The sequence below is a fragment of the Lemur catta genome, chromosome 8 (genome assembly GCF_020740605.2).
Source record: "Lemur catta isolate mLemCat1 chromosome 8, mLemCat1.pri, whole genome shotgun sequence".
Taxonomy (NCBI): domain Eukaryota; kingdom Metazoa; phylum Chordata; class Mammalia; order Primates; family Lemuridae; genus Lemur; species Lemur catta.
Window position 1 is genome coordinate 30864233 of NC_059135.1, and position 17170 is coordinate 30881402.

Genomic DNA, 17170 nt, shown 5'->3' on the forward strand with positions numbered 1-17170 from the left:
AGGAAATGGAGAGAGTGCTCTACCCATGCAAGGAAACCGAGTCAGTGTCTCCCAGAGATTCTAAAGAAGATGACTGACATCATCAGTGATGGTTGGATAGGTGGAAGATGGTCAAGAATAACAACAACAATAATTATCCCTTGCATCTGTGGAGTGCTTTGCAGCTTTAAAAAGTACTCCACGTAGTAAATTATCACAACTGATGCTCACAACAACCTTGTGAAGTTGGGTATTATTATCCTTTGCTTTACAAGGAGGAAACAAAGGTCCAACCAATGTTACTGATTGGCCCAGCCTCCATGGTCCATAACTGGTAGGTCTGAGGCTTGGAACAGGCCTTCCAACTTCAAGCCTCATATCCTCGCCAAAGCCTACATTGCTTTCAGCTTTCTTTAGTATTGTCTTAATAATATACGTCATCTCCAAATATACATTATTGCTATATCAAAAGGCCAGTAGCGGTCTGGAGAAAAAGGAAACACCAATTTAAGCTTACAAGTTATCTTCCTTTCCCCAGAAACTCAGCCTTTCCGGTGGCTTCTACGGCCCCTTCAACCTCTAAGCACCATGTGACTAGGAGAAGGAACAACTCAAAGGCTGTCTGAACTAAAGGGGGCTTAGAGGTGGTTAATTGAAGAGATGTTCAGTTTGGACTCCCCAGATCCTCTGAGGGCAGGAACCACAGGAAGGGAGCCCACCCTGATGAACTTCCGAGGCAGGGGGAGGACTGACGGGGATTCAGAAGAGATGATGGAATTCTACAAAAACAGGAAGATTACGTATCAGACTTGTTATTTCCTTTCTCAGTACAGGAAGTTGTCAAAGACTAACACCACAGAAAATCAGCTAGCAAGTGCCACTGCAGACATCACGCTGTCAGAGGCTGGCCAAGAATTACTACCTCTGAGTTGTTCCTATCTTTCTTCATTTCTCATCATTCTCTCCTTGAGGCAAACACACACCATCTGTCCCTTCTGCGTTCATATGGTCCTGATTCCTTTAAGGAAGCATGTTTTAAGAATTCAAAGGCAGGAAGTGACATCACATGGCAGCTGGGTCAGTGAGAGAGAGAGTCATGCGGCTGCTCTGCTTGCCGCCCTCCTTTCTATCATCCAGTAAAGTCAAGACCCCTCTCTCCCTCCCGCCAGGCCAGCCTTGGGAAGAGCTGGTGAATTACCTATAGTCCGAAATAAGGTGCTGGTGCCCACGCAGGAGGCTCTCCACGGCCGTTCTGTCCATCTTCAAGATCCGCTTGAGCAGGTCAAAGCGCCTCACTCTGTAGAGCAGCTCGGCCAAGCCCTCGGCAGACAGCTTCCCTCTCTCACTTAAAATATCCAGAAGCTCCCTGACATTCGGCGGAACCACGTCTGTAGCAACATCCCGGCACAAAAAAAGAAGCATCTCCTTCTCATCTTTGTCAAGTGCCTCTTCGACCTGATGGATGACCTCGGCAGACATCGTGCACGTTGTCATTTCAAGGCTGTACAGCAATACAGCTTCAAGCCAGTCAACAAAAGGCCATAAGGCTGTCAATTTCATTTCTGGGGGCTTTCTTCATTTCTCTCAGAATCCTTTCCAATGAAGGAGTGCTGTGGTTAAAAGGTAATTTTTTTAAAAAATCCTCTTATCAAGGTAATTTATGCCTAAGAGCCAAAGTACAGGCCCTTCCTTTCTTGCTGATCTCCCTAACCTCGTAGATACAATTCCTATCGTTAAGTCTACAGAAAGGGATCCTCTCTAGGCAAAGCCAAAAACCAAGACAGACAGAGAAGAAAAACCTACTTTTTAAAGGAAATGAAACCAGAGACAAAATTATCTCCAAAAAACCCTGCATGATTTTCACAGTTTAGCAGAATGGAAAGCACAGTTAAGGGAAAATCACAATGGGGGAGGTTAATGACTAAGTCACAATAAATGACCTTAGTGGGAGGAAGAGGGAAAAGCCCAGTGACTAGACATGCAGATCAGAGAAACTTGGGTCGTAGGGGTTAACTCCCACTGTCAGTGACTCCACCCACGTGGGCTTGAATGAGGGGACCCTCTCTGCAGTGTACTGTAAATAACAGAGAAAAGAGGTTTCTGTCCCTCTGCCACCCCCATTTCCCAGTTGCTGTCCTGCTTCACAGCCCCTCACTCACACCTGCGAGCAGAAGCTTCTGCTGCCCCCCCTCAGGGCCCCAGGCTCTTTGCACGACTTCATCCTGAGTGCTCACAGGACCTGCCACCATCTGAACAAAGGCTTTGTCAAGCTTTGATCAGGTCTTCCGACCGTGAGCCCCGTGGAAGCACCAGAGGCCCCCCCTGACTCTCAATACCCTGTTACATGGCAGCAATTGCCAGCAGCATTCCTGACAGTCTCAGGGGAAGGAAGGGAGACAGATCTGAGGCAAGGTCTCACTCCTAGGGTGGCACTTGGGTGGGCGGGGTGAGGTGTTCAAGCCATGGGTGTGTTCTTAATTGCTTCCATTGGAACTCAACATATTTTTCTTCAAAATTTCAGATGCAAGTGGCAGTCACTGTCTACTCTTAAGTGTTATAGCTATAATTTATGTTAAATCAGTTCTTATGTTCTGGGCCAATAGCTTATCTGTTCCTACAAACATTTCAGGTTAAAACCTAATCTTATCAAAAAATAATTGGAAATACAACCCAATTGTAAGTTACTAACAGTTGCTTTGTATTAATGTACAAGTATAGTTATATATTTTCTAGCTATATTTAGTGAAAGGAGCACTGAATCTATTTTATGTATTTATGTACTATATCAACCTACAAAAAATTTGGAGCATTTTACAATAAAACACACAAATAGAAAAATTGTATATGAGAACAAGGGGAAAACATTAGGTTAGAAATTTAAAATGGGGTGGGAAGACAGAGAATACAATACAAATATGTAGGGTAACAGGGCCTAAACAGATTTTAGTGGACTATAAATGTGTCCCTGCGCTTCCTGGCAGTCAAAGCATAAAGGGATACATGGGAGGTTAAATAGTTCTTACTATCAAAACAAAGAAAAATAAAATAGTTTCTTAGAGGAAGCACAGTTTTCCTGGAGTTCAAGAGTTCCCCATGAGTTCTTTACTGTCTGGAAGTATTCAAGTTCCATTTAAAGTAATTAAATACTTTAGTAAAGTAATAAAAGTTACAATTTATTACTAAATGTAATAAAGTTATATTTATTTTAAATTTTATATTTTAGAATTTTTAAGTATTATATTTTAAAATAGATCATTAATACCTTTCACACTGGCCTTCCCAAAACCAATCTAAATAGGTAAGCTCTTACCAAAACTAGATATTTTCCCTAATGTATACTTGCTAATAAGTATTGGTGTGGCTATGCCAATACCATGCCCATTCATCCAACCTTCACTTAAATATGGCTATTTGTGAATAACTGGAGAAATGAAATTTCCTAAAATGATTACCCAATGAAAGTGGAAAAACTGGTATTCAGACTACTTTAATTTTTTTCATCTGAAAGATAAATACTAATTTTATGTATCCTAGCAAGCCAAAATCTATTCTCTACTCACATGGCAATGGTGCTTTAATCTAACCACCAGTTTCTATGAAAAGGAGGTCAAGTTCTTTTTCTACTCTACTCACTAAAAGTCACAATTTGGTAAATAGTTGTTATTGTAAGTTAAACTATAAAATATTTACACACACTAGAAGGAATAAAATAAACAAAAAAATAAAATCATGAAACACACTAGTAAGTAAGAAATGAGATATACAAATTCACCAGACATATTTGAAAAAGAACCAACAGAACTACTAGAAATGAAATGTTTAATTCCCTATTTTTTAAAAACACTCGTCTTTTGTAATTCATAATTACCAACGATGTGACAATGCCACCAAGAGTTAACAAAATTATGTAATCGTTTTAAAAAACATTATCTGCTTGTTTCATTTCCTCCAGCCTTTACACCCATAGCTGCCTTCTGCCAGTCACGCACACTCAGCAAGAGCACTGGCATGCTGTCTTCCCTCTGTGCTAATGGGGTATCATTTGGCAGGAAAATCCAAATTACTCAGTGGTAGCATCTGGCACACTGAGAGAAAATATCAAAAGGAAACTACAGATTGCTGTGCGGAGCGAGGGCCACTCAGATGCAGCAAAATATCAGTGCATGCATGATGCTGGGGCAGTGCTGGGGCCAGTTAATTGTGGCCAGAGGCAATGAGCACTTGAGAAAGGAGAGTATGCAAAGCTAAATCCAAATAATCACCCCCTGTTGAAGTTTCTTTTAAGCCCAGGCCAAGAAATTGACATAAAAATTACTCTCAGACTAGGGAAGCCTATAATGTCTTCATAGACCAACTTAAAACCACCCATAAGACCCCCTTTCACAACCCAGGGCATATGAGACATCCAGGGAATAACCTGTGCTGGAGGTAAAATCACCATGACAGTAGACAAAACAAGTAGAATTCACATCCTAGGAACCTACATCTGGAAGAGTTTAAAATAGGTATCTTAAAATTACTTCAAGGAGACAAGAGAATTTTCTGCAGTATGATAGGCCAGATCAATGCTACTTAATCAGGGGCAATTTTGCCTCTTAGGGGACATTTGACAATGTCTAGAGACATTTTTGGTCACCATAACCAGGTGGTGCTACCAGTATCTAATGGATGGATAAAGGCCAGGGATGCTGTTAAACATTTAACACTGCACATCCCCCCCAAACAAAGAATTATCCAGCCCAAAATGTTCACAGTGCTAAGGTTAAGAAACCTGTGCTAGCTAATCTGAGAAAACTCTGGCTTCCGTGTTTGTAGAGAAGCAAATAAAACATAAAAAACATTTGTTCAAAAACACAGCTGAGATGTAAGAAAGTAAATAAAATTGTAGGGGACCAAAAAGAAAAAAAGAGCTAAAAACCACAGTGGCGGTTTAAAAACCACAGTTGTTTACGATTTACTGTATATGATAGCATCAAAACAGATAACATGGAGGAATGATTCTAACAAGATATGTAAGTGTTTCCTTAATGGAAAAAAACCCTATAAATTATTGAAAAAACATTAATAAAGACCTAGATAAATGGAGAGCTATACTTTCTTCATGAATGGAGAGATTCAATATAATAAATATGTAAATTCTCTGAAAGAATGATCTATGAATTAAAAGCAAGGGACTTATCTTACCAGATTGAAATTTATAAACAGTTAAATAGTAATTATGAAAGAAAAAAAACCCCACAGCAAATATTCTACTTAATGGTAAGATGTTAGAAGTATTCCCTGAAAAATCAGGTTTGAGACAAGGATACACAGGACCATTCCCTCTATTCAACATGTACTGAAGGACAGAGCCAGCACAATAAAACAAGAAAAAATTTAAAATAGAGTGTAAAGACAGGAACCAAAGAAATAACTATCATTATTCATAGGCAGTAAGATCTTGCACCCAGGAAACCCAAGTATATTGACAGATAAAATGTTAGAATTAAGAGGTTAAAGTTTTGAGATATATGATCAATAAGTAAAAGTCAATTATGTTTCTATACATTAGCAACAAACAGGAAGAAAATGTAAATTAATTTTAAAATCAGTTAATACAATAGCATTTCTATACATTAGCAACAAAATCTATAAGGTCCATAGAATCATTCTAACAAAAGTATTTAAGACATTTAAAGAAGAAATTATAAAACTTTATTGAAGACTTCAGTTAAAACAGAGATAACTGAAAAAATGCACTATAATCATAAACAGAAGGTTCCATATCATAAAAATAGCAAGTCTCAACTGAATTTATGAATAAAAAATCCAATAAAATTTGCCATGGACTTTGGCAAGCTGATCTTAAAGTTACATGAAAGAGGAAAAGGGCCAAGAATAGCCAATGTAAGTTGTAGTATAATATGATATATATTTAGTCTTTGTTCCTGGTTCCTATCAAAGAGCTCCTAAAAACCACAGAATTTTCCTGAATGATATTAGGAGTGCTTTCTGTTATCCATAAACGAGTCTCTTTTCATTATACCTGAGTTTATGCTAATGAGGTGACTTAGGTGGGGCCAGTCACCAGAAGAACCAAGTGATCAGAGGATAGAAGGGTTGGAACTTTCAGGCTCACCCACCAATCTCTAGGAAAGAGTAGGGAGAGGACTGTAGATTAAGCTCTGTAAAAACTCTTGAAGAGGGATGTGATGAGCTTCTGAGTTGCTGAGCACATGGAGGTGCTGGGAGGGTAGCTCACCCAGAGAGGGCACGGAAACCCCGTGCCCTATCACCACCCATAACTTGCCCTGTGCATCTCTTCCATCTATGCCCTTTGTAATATCCTTTATAATAAGCCAGTAAGCATGTTTCCCTGAGTTCTGTAAGCCACCCTAGCAAACCCAAGGAGAGGGTATTTACAGCTGATAGGTCAGAAATGTAGATGACACCTACTACTTGCTATTGGTGTCTAAAGTGTAAAGTCTGATTGTGGCAGTCTTGTAGGACTGAGCCCTTAACCTGTGGGATCTGACTCCAACTCCAGGTAGATGGTATCAGAATTGAACTGAATTACGGGATACTCAGTTGGAGTGTCTAAATGAAGAACTGTTTGGTGTGTGGGGTGGGGAAAACACCACACATCTGGTCACAGAAGCTTTCTATGCTATATTGAGAGTATAGCAGGAGAGAAACAGTGAGAGAGTGGTTTTCCCCAAAGTTTTAAGAAGTTGCCTTACCAGATATCAAGATCTTTATACAAATTGATGTTAACATGAACACAGGTATGTATAAAAAAACCCCAATACATAGATGAGAGTTCAGAAATCAAGCCATACACAAATTACAGCAGTCATCCTGTAAATCAACAGGGTAAAGACATTCATGTCCAGAAATGGTGCTGGGACAGCTGGCTATCCACATATACAGGGGTAAACTAGGATCCTTTCCTCACACCATATACAAGTCAATTTCACATGTATTAAAGTCCTAGATATAAAATTTTTAAGAAAAATCTGTGAGAATATTACTATACCTTCAGTTACAAAAACATTTAAGACATACAAAGCATTTATTGTGAGATGAAAGGAATGTGACTAGATAAGAATACAGAGAGAAAATGACTGAATTTGTAATATTTTACTTCATAAGCTGGGTGACAGTTATACAGACACTAAAATAAATATACTTTATAGCACATTCTCTGATCATAGTACAATAAAATTAGAAAGCAAAAATGGCCAAAAGGAAACCTTATAGGTTTGGAAACTGAAAAATTAGTTTCAGTCTCTTCTGCATTCAGCCTTTACCAATCGGTTAACAAGTACTGTATAAAAGGAACACAAATGTCAAAGAAAAAAAAATAGTGCATGCCATAGCGAACCATCTCATAGTATTTAAAATGCTTTTATTTATTTATTTATTTTTTTTTTTTTGAGACAGAGTCTCACTCTGTTGCCCGGGCTAGAGTGCCATGGCATCAGCTTAGATCACAGCAACCTCAAACTCCCGGGCTTACACGATACTTCTGCCTCAGCCTCACAAGTAGCTGGGACTACAGGCATGGGCCACCACGCCTGGCTAATCTTTTCTATATATTTTTAGTTGTCCAGATAATTTGTTTTTTTGTTTTTTTTTTAGTAGAGACAGGGTCTCGCTCTTGCTCAGGCTAGTCTCGAACTCCTAAGCTCAAACGATCCACCCGCCTTAGGCCTCCCAGAGTGCTAGGATTACAGGTGTGAGCCACAACACCCGGCCTAAAGTGCTTCTAGAGTTTCCTCAGTGTATGTCTAGACAAACCTTAGAACAAGAAGCCTAAAGGCTTCCCAAAGTTATCCTTAAAAAGAACAGGTCAGATTTTATTTAACATGGTTCAAAAAATAGAGGGGAGCAGGGGGTGGCCATAGAATGAGTTCTTTAGCACCCAGTAAAAAACCCATCAGTTACCAACTGCACCTGCCTGAGCTGCCTGACTCAGTACTCCGTGCACCTCTTCTGAAGACTCACTTGCCTTCACCTTACTCAGGTGAGATGTAAAGGGGCTATCCACGCTCAATTCTTTTTCTTCCCTGCTTTCAAGTACCCATTCCTCCTGATAGATCAATATTCCATTAGTTTTATTTCACCTCTCACTGTTTTAAGCCTATTATTGCTTTCCCTAGCCAGATAAAATTAGCATCTGTGTGTGTGTTTCTAGAATTTTAAAGGAAATCCCCTTTTCTTAAGTTCCCCTCACAGGCATATTCTAATTTAGTGACTATGTCTCCCCTTCTTTTCCACACCCACACAAAATCCCCCCCCCTTGGTACAAACTGTCCCTGATCTTCACAAACAGAGCAACTAAAACCTAAGACCAGATTCAGTTTCATTTCTCTGGTGGAAGCTATGAGAGCCTTGCCAATGACATTTAAAATGCCAAACAAAGCTTATGTGCGTCACCCAGCGTTAATTTGTACAATACTGGTTAATAGAAGGAGCATCAAATTCTGGAAAGAGAGACACTCCAGGCATTTTCAGTAGAAATACATTCAATACTGGTACTTACAAAACTGCTGGGAGGAGTAGAGGAAAGGGCTTTAGGCTGGGCTTCTAGCAAAGATCCCTGGGGTTCGCAGGATGACCTTGCCTCAGTCAGGGCAGTGGGGAACCAGGCGGCAGCCACAGGGGGAACTGAGCTCAAAGACCCCCTGCCATAGCAGTGACCCAGCAATGGTGGGGGTACCCTTACCACATCCACTTCCAAACGCCCCCATCACCACCACCATGGTCGCCAACAGAGAAAAGCAGCAAAGTCTTGGCCTCCAACCACTCCTGTTTGCAAATCTTGCCTGAATGCGTCTCACTGGCAGAACTGAATTCACATCCTAGCTGTGAAAGAGGCAAGGAAACGCTGTGTGTAGCCTTCCGCCCTCTAGCAGAGGTGAAATGGGTCCGGAGCAGCAACTGACCCTGGCCACCACAGGAGGACACTCCATGAGGACATTTATTTCTTCTTTGTGGTTAAATCCTCTGTACAGACCCAGTGCCTGACTCATAGTTAGCACTCAGTATTTGTTGAGTAAACAAATGGAGTTACACAAGATGCTACCTGGTAATGACCTCACTCCTTTTCTCTCCAGACCAGACCTGGAGCACACGCTACCACCTCTGTCTGACCAGTTCCCTCAATTCTCTCACCTTTTTGCCTCCTGACTACCGGCCCTGCAACACCTCGGGTGACCAACTGGTCCTGGTTTGCCCAGGACTTTCCAGTTTTAGCACTAAGTCCTGAGTCCCAGGAAACCCCTAGCACCCCAGCCTCAGATAGTGAGCCTCCTCCACCACCTAGAGTAGTAAGCAGCTCTGAAGGGAGGGAGAAAAGATCACACAACCCTCAAACTGACACCACCACCGCCCTGTGGTTCCGGCCCTCAGCTGGGCTTCTGCTGCTCGGCAGTTTCATTTACAGAACCGTGGTCAGCTCCTTCTCTACCGCACCCCCCACCCCCTTCAAGGACAGCTCCAACTTTCATTGCCTTCTTCCATGCTAACACTGCCCACTGGCGCCATTTATCAGGGTGAGCTTCTGCCACCTTCCACCTGTCCACTGCCCCAGCCAGCACCTCCTGCCCCTCGGGCTGCCCAGAGCCGACCACCCCACGTGCCCTACTGCCTCCAGAGCCCCTGCTCTTCCCTCAACCTCTCTCCACCTCCAGAGACTGCTTCCCTCAGCTCGTAAACATGCTCAAGTCTCTTCCACCTTAAAGGATAAATAAAACCCAAAACCCCTTAAACCTGAGGTCCCTTAGACCAACCATCCTTTCACATGAAGTTGGGACTTTGTGAAGCAACAGTCTTCACTCAGTGCTCCAATTTCTTCAACTCCACTCTGCTCCTCAACATGCCCCCCCCAACCCACCATCCTTTACATTGTGACACTCAGTGCTGAGCCACAGTGGATCTGAGGCAAAGGAAAAATCAGTAATACCGATGCTGTCTTTATGCAAAATTTTGATATTCTGTTCATCATAGCTTTTTGGCATTTATGTCAATTTTTGAAAATACTGCATTAAGGTATTAATTATCTTGATTACTGAGTTTTTGAGCATCCCCCTAAATGTTGTGCCAGAAGTGAGTGCTTCCTCACCTTGCCCTAGTGTCCCAGCCCTGAGGACACTGCTCTTGCTGAGAGCTTGGTGATTTCCTAGCTGCCACATCCAAGCGTACTTAGAAGTCCTCTTTCATCTGAGCGCTCTGCCCCATCTGATGCTGCTAATTAATCCCTTCTTGAAACTCTTCTCCCTTGACTGACCTTACACCACTGTCTTCTACCCAGTCCCTCTCTTTCTCCCTTCCCTCAGCACCCTCTTCTTGCACCTGCCCCTTCCATGCTGGTGCCCTTGGCATCCATCCCTCACCCAGACTCATTCCCCTGGCCTTTCTGTTCCCCTGCCTCTGACCTCACCCTCTCCAAATCTATCTCCTATCAGAATGAACTTTCTGAAGTTCATGGTTGAACTGAGTCACTTTCCTAATTCAAGCTGTTCAGTGGTTCCCCATCTCCCATTGCAGGTTCCAATTTTCTTTGCATTCAAGGCCCCTCACGGTCCAGTGCCTGCCCTTATCTCCCATTAATACATCAAACCAAACTTCAGCAAGAGTTCTCTCCCATGCCCTTGTGCCTGTGCCCGGATCACACTCTTCTACTTACCTGCCTAGCAAAACCTTTCTTGGCTTTCAGAACCAGTTGAAGCCTCTCCTACTGTACAAAGCATTCCTGGGAAGAGCCCACACTGATCGGGTCAGTAACTCCTTCATACCACAATGATACTATTAATACATACAAACCTCTATTAAAGCACTTAACATAGCTCTTTAGTAGCCAGCACTTGCTGTAAGAGGTGACAGTAAAATATGGTTAATGTTAGCTTTCTCAACCTTTCTCACAGAACATCAACACTGCCTCCAAACTATCTGGTATACAAAGCACACAGTTTCTGTACTCAGTAACATAGCAACCAGCATGACTGGTTAAGCTATCCAAAGACATAGTTAACATTCCATTCTTTGTACTGCTTCCTGAGCTGAAGCAAGGTCATGATGTGTCATGAAAGCAAGGTCATGTATCACAAGCCACAGTGTGAAAGCAAACGTAATTTCTCAGCAACCCCATGAAACTGGACAGCTTGTCTTGCCAGCTGCAGAAATCAGCATGCAAACCTGGAACTTGCAGGTGTCTGGGAAGGCCAAGTGGAGATATGAACAGGAAGTACTTGAAAGGGTCACCCAGAAGTTTCTAAAAAGATAAAAAAGAGGTTGCACAATTCTGGGTAAAAGAGAACATGGGCATGTCACAGAAGTCCTGTGCATTCACTCTGAACAGAACATAACCCACTTTCCTCCTCCACTGGTGTGCAGAACCTGTGGATGTTGGCTGTGTGTAGCAATTCAAGCAGATAATATAATGAACCTACTTTTCCTCCTCCATCTGTAGGCATTTTAAACCTAAGATAGTGCACAAAATGCCATTTTATGCCCCCTTCAAAATATTTAAAATGAGGATGTATAATAATAAATCATCATGTGGTTCCTGATTTCTGTAATGCTGCAGATGCATACTCAAACTTAGTCTAGAAGACCATGAACTGAGGCTAACATCTCAATACAACCCAATTTGGGATGTTACTAATCATTATTACATACCAGTGGCTAAAAACATGCCTTAAAAAATTACTTGCCTTCACAAGCAGTGCATTTCAATCATAGCAAACAATATTGCCTGCCAACAGTAGATGATCCCAATTATAAAATGACATAAAATTAGAACGCATATTTTATAAAATTTTTTAATGAGGCTTCTATGGTTTGAATGTGTGCCCTCCAAAACTGAGGTGTTGCCAATAGGATAGGATTAAGAAGCGAGGTCTTTAAGAAGTGATTATGCCATCAGGGCTCTTCTCTCATGAATGGGAGTAGGAGCCTTTATAAAGGAACTTCTTTGGTTTTTATTTTTTATGGACAAGATACCTTCCCAGCCTCCAGAACTGTGAGAAATAAATTGCTGTTCTTTATAAATTACCGAGTCTGTGGTATTTTGTTATAGCAACACAAAATGGACAAAAACAAAACAGACTTTTCGTGATTCTCAGGGAAGCTCCCACAAATCCCAACCTAACATTATCTCCAATGATCTCCCTGGTTCATAACAGCTGCACACGGGCTGAAGAAAATGAGAGAACGAGTCATAGAATGAGAAAGGATCTAGATCAAAAGATGATAAATCATCACACTGGATATAGAAACATGGGCAGAGTCACCAGAGCAACAAAGCTAAATCCAGCTGATGTAGTGCCCTGCTCAAGTTAAATTTCACTGGGGCAAACTTCTCGTACATAGCCCAAGCACTAACAGTATTACCCAGCTTTGGCCCAACCCATAATCTAACTCCAGACAAATAAATATCTCACTGTTCTCTGGACAGTATTTTTCTGTCCCAGTATCTTTACTCAAGCGTTTGCCTCCATTGGAATGTCCCTTCCTTCCTCTTAGTCTCTGCCAGTTGAAATTCTATCCCATCTTTAAGGTATCTCTTCCATAAGCCTGTCTTGATCCCCAAATCAAGCTATCCCCTCCTGCTTTGTAGCACTGTACTCTCTTCCAGCATTTATCTTAATCTATCCTACAAGAGACTTGGTTGAGTACTGTGATACGTAGAGGTCCATGAGGAGAGATAGGCTCTTACTCATCTTCATTAGGCTGTGGTAGATGCTGGCCAGACCTGCCAAGCTCAGCCCTCTTGGGTCTCTTGAACAGACTGCCATCATTGCACAGTTGCAGCAGATATGTACATGTGTAATGTCCACTCACCCTTTTGTAACTTACAATGAAGCAAGATGGAGCTGGTGCTTTAGTAAGAGATCATACTTGGAACCTGGTTGTTAGATACAGGAGACAGAGCTTGCGAAAGGAAGCTTTTGCTAGCACATGACAGAGTGATGCTATTGTTTTAGGGGGACTTACAATGTGATTGAAAGAGGCTGGGCAAGCCCCCATGCAAAACCTCCTGGGAGCTGACAGGACTTCACCTTGAACAGGAAGAATACAATGTCACCAACCAAGCTCACCAAATATCCTCTGGCCCTAGCAAAAAGTACCACCCCCAGCACCTTTTGCTAAAAATGTATCCTTCGCACTTACCAAAATAAACCGTAATTTCTAAAACTCTTAAGATTTATGTGTCAGAATTTTCATTTTTGCCAAACCTCAAACCCAGTCTTCTGTGCGTAGTATAGTTCTCCTAGGATGGACTCAAACATGCCTAAAAGTTAAAGTATTTTTTTCCTAAATCAGATAGCCCTCTAACATCCTCAAAATTACTAATATCTTGTATGAGATGGTATAAGTTTAATATATAACTACTCTTCAGTGAGTTCTTGCTGTATTCATTCACTTTATGGAGGAAAAAAATCACATGACAATGTGAGGCATTTGCTACATTCATTAATTTATTACCAGGCTTCAGTTTCCTTGGCAGAAAAATCAGCAACAGGTCAAGCTGTCTGAGTTTAAGTAAGATTTCAAATTTTACTGCTTCAGCAAAGTGTGAGTTCAGAGACCAGATCTCAATTCCAAGTCGTATGAAGAAGGGCTTTGGCTCAGCCTCACCTCTTTTTAGGTTATCTAACTGTCACCTTAATGGTATCTGGTGTCACCTTTAGAGGAACTGGACGTATATCCTCATGCAAGAGCAGTCAGGAAGACATGCATTCCTACTCCTCAAGGTTTTCATCAAAGGAATAAAAAGTGGCTCAAGAAACAAGCCTATCTGTCCAAGAGAATAGCATACGATCAATTATGCCACAATAAAATAAAATATTTAATTCTCTAAAGCTTATCTAGAGAAAATTAGCTTGAATTAAAAATTCAACCCAGTGGGTATATTTGCTCAGTTTATACAATGGATTCTCCATTGTAACTAAAGGGCCAAGGAGACAGCTCTGTTCAAAATCAGAAATTGCTCTTGGCCAGCGCGGTGGCTCACGCCTGTAATCCTAGCACTCTGGGAGGCCAAGGCGGGTGGATCGCTCGAGGTCAGGAGTTCGAAACCAGCCTGAGCAAGAGTGAGACCCCGTCTCTACTAAAAATAGAAAGAAATTATCTGGACAACTAAAAATATATATAGAAAAAATTAGCCGGGCATGGTGGCACATGCCTGTAGTCCCAGCTACTCGGGAGACTCAGGCAGTAGGATGGCTTAAGCTCAGGAGTTTGAGGTTGCTGTGAGCTAGGCTGACGCCATGGCACTCACTCTAGCCCGGGCAACAAAGTGAAACTCTGTCTCAAAAAAAAAAAAAAAAGAAAGAAATTGCTCTTAAAATTCTTTCTATAGAGCATTGTTTTTTCTAATTATAAAAAGCACTGCCTGCTTGCTATAGGAAAATCTGGAAAATGGAGAAAAGTAGAGAAGAAAATGAAAATTCCATGTTTGCTTCTGTCTTATCACCATCTCTGGTACCTGTTTACCTGTTGCCTCGTTTCTGATCCTTGCCCGATTCCTCTTTCTAGGTTCCTTGACATTCCTGCTGACTACCTAGGCTAAAGGGACAGATTCATTCTACATTTAGGCTGAATGGTAGCCAGAAAGCCAAGGCTGACAATAACTGATATGGATTCTCTGGGGGTACAGCTTTGTGCTCTATATAACTTCCCTGTGCCACCACACATTTTATTAATACCTCCACAGTGTACTTAGAGCACAGCCTTGTAATTATTTGCCAGATTAAAATAACCCAGTCATGGGTTAAAATAGAACACAAGTCAAGTATAAAATTCTAACACTAAGGGTTTCAATAACATACCATGGCCAAGGTTTTGAGCATAACTTTTGCTGCTGCTTCTATCTTTCCAACTAGAAAGGGAGCTCCAGAAAGAAGAGGGAGATCTGTTTGCTCTCATTCCATAGCACCAGCAGGAGCTCAGTAAATGCTAAAGGAATTAATTAATTTTTTTCATTCAACTCTGAATCACATTTCAGTCATTGTTGCAGGGAATTTGTTCACTTACTAAATGGTATTCAAGCAAGAAATGTTAAGTGCCTACTCTGTAAAACAAAGCTGCAAATGAAGTAAACAAAAACAAAAAGCCAGATATATAAGCCAAAGGGAAGAGCCAAAGGAAGTTCAAGGAAAAAAAAAATCAAGAATTTCCCAAGTAGACAAGGAAGCTTTTGGTTCCCACTTGTAAAGTCAGATGACTGAAGGAAGTCATTACACTGGGAAACACTTTAAACCTTGGAGCAAGTAGCTACAAGAGGATTTTTCAATGACGTTGAAAAACTGAGGTAAGCAGGTATAGACAGAGATGATATGGATTGATTTTTCCAATTGAAGAGTTCACTGCAAAAGAAACAAATCATCTTGAATATGCAGAGAAAGTGGTATCAAATGGGTAGAGCTTAGTTCTATCATAAATACTGAATTACCAAAGAATGACAACCCAGTATAAAGAATAAGAGAAAAATTATGTAGAAGTTATCTGTTTAATATAGCCAAAAACTCAAACGGTCAAATAAAGACAAAGTGGCTAGAAGTGGAGGCCGTCAAAAGACTGCAAATATAAAGCTGTGAGAGGTGGCATCCTCTACAGTCCCAGGTACTCAGGAGGCTGAGGTGGGAGGATCACTTGAGCCCAGGAGTTTGTGGTTGCTATGAGCTAGGCTGATGCCACAGCACTCTAGCCCAAGAGAGAAAGAGAAAATAAAAAAACAGAGAGAAAAAAATTAAAATAAATATAAAAAAACAAACATATAAATATGGATTTATTATCTATATATTTATTATTACATATTTTAAATATTTACTATTAACATTAAATATTTATATAAAAATAAAAAATAAAATAAAAAGAGAAAAAAGGCTCTGATAAAAATCTTTTAGCTTTTCTTCTTGACTCTGTAAAGTTTGGAGGATATGCTTTTTTTTTTCTTTTTGAGACAGAGTCTCACTCTGTTGCCCGGGCTAGAGTGCCGTGCCTCAAACTCTTGGGCTCAAGTGATCCTCCTGCCTCAGCCTCCCGAGTAGCTGGGACTACAGACATGTGCCACCATGCCTGGCTAATCTTTTCTATATATTTTTAGTTTTCCAGCTAATTTCTTTCTATTTTTAATAGAGATCGGGGTCTCACTGTTGCTCAGGCTGGTCTCAAACTCCTGAGCTCAAACGATCCACCCGCCTCGGCCTCCCAGAGTGCTAGGATTACAGGTGTGAGCACTGCACCCGGCCAAGGGTACGCTTTTTTATAAACTGAATTGAAAACTCCACTTTGAATCTTTTTTGGAACAAGGCAGGTTGTAAAACACAATTTTAAAAAACGGACCAGCCTTACCTAGAGCGAGACCCCATCTCTACTAAAAATACAAAAATTAGCCGGGTGTCGTCGTGGCATGTGCCTGTAGTCCCAGCTACTCAGGAGAGGATTGCTTGAGCCCTGGAGTTTGAGGCTGCAGTGAGCTATGATGATGCCACCCTGCTCGACCCAGGGAGACAGAGCAAGACTTTGTCTCAAAATAAATAAATAAATGAAAGAAAAAAAAGAAAAATGGAAAATCTGCAAACTAGAACAATAAGCCAAAAAGATTGTTTATTAAAAAAAAAACAACAACAACAACAAACACCTGGACTGTATTTGTGTGCACCAATGTCTGAAAAAGACACTAAACTGCAACCTTTGGTTATCTCTAAGGGATAGACCCCTGGGGGTTTCTTAATTTACTCTGCATGCATTTTAACCCAGATAATTATAATACAACTTGACTGAAAAGTTTCTGAAGAAGAAGTATTACAATACAGAGTGTTAAATGCAAGCCTGTGGTAAGTGCAAAGATAGCCACTGAACAAATGGAAGTACAGAGGAAGTGCACCCATGGAGGTGGGTTGTCAAGTCTTCCTAGAGGAGATGACAGAAGCAGAATATAAATGAGGAACGGGGCATTGCAATAATAGTGCTTTTCACCTCACTGATTTATAGTAAATAAAGTAAGAATGCATGTGGTGCCAGGCACCGTGGCTCACGTTTGTAATCCTAGCACTTTGGGAGGCTGTGGCAGGAGGATCACTGGAGCCCAGGAGTTTGAGGCTGCAGTGAGCTATGATGATGCCACTGCACCCCAGCCAGGGCAACAAAACAAGACCCTGTCGAAAAGAAAAGAAGAGAAGAAAAGAGAGAGAAAGAAAGG

The 17170-nt window shown here is 41.2% G+C and overlaps 1 protein-coding gene across 9 annotated transcripts in view; it reads right to left on the reverse strand.

Annotated features, from left to right (window-relative positions):
• The window catches only part of CFLAR (CASP8 and FADD like apoptosis regulator), a 44677-nt gene that overhangs the window by 24462 nt on the left and 3045 nt on the right, over positions 1–17170 (reverse strand). For 4 of the 9 annotated variants that reach the window (XM_045559754.1, XM_045559752.1, XM_045559753.1 and 1 more), the window contains one exon: positions 1178–1589. The exons of 2 other annotated variants lie outside the window; for them this stretch is intronic. In XM_045559754.1, coding sequence (XP_045415710.1) covers positions 1178–1539 — 362 coding nt within the window. In that variant the 5' untranslated portion in view covers positions 1540–1589. 3 more of the 9 variants (XM_045559756.1, XM_045559758.1, XM_045559757.1) reach the window with 3 other exon arrangements.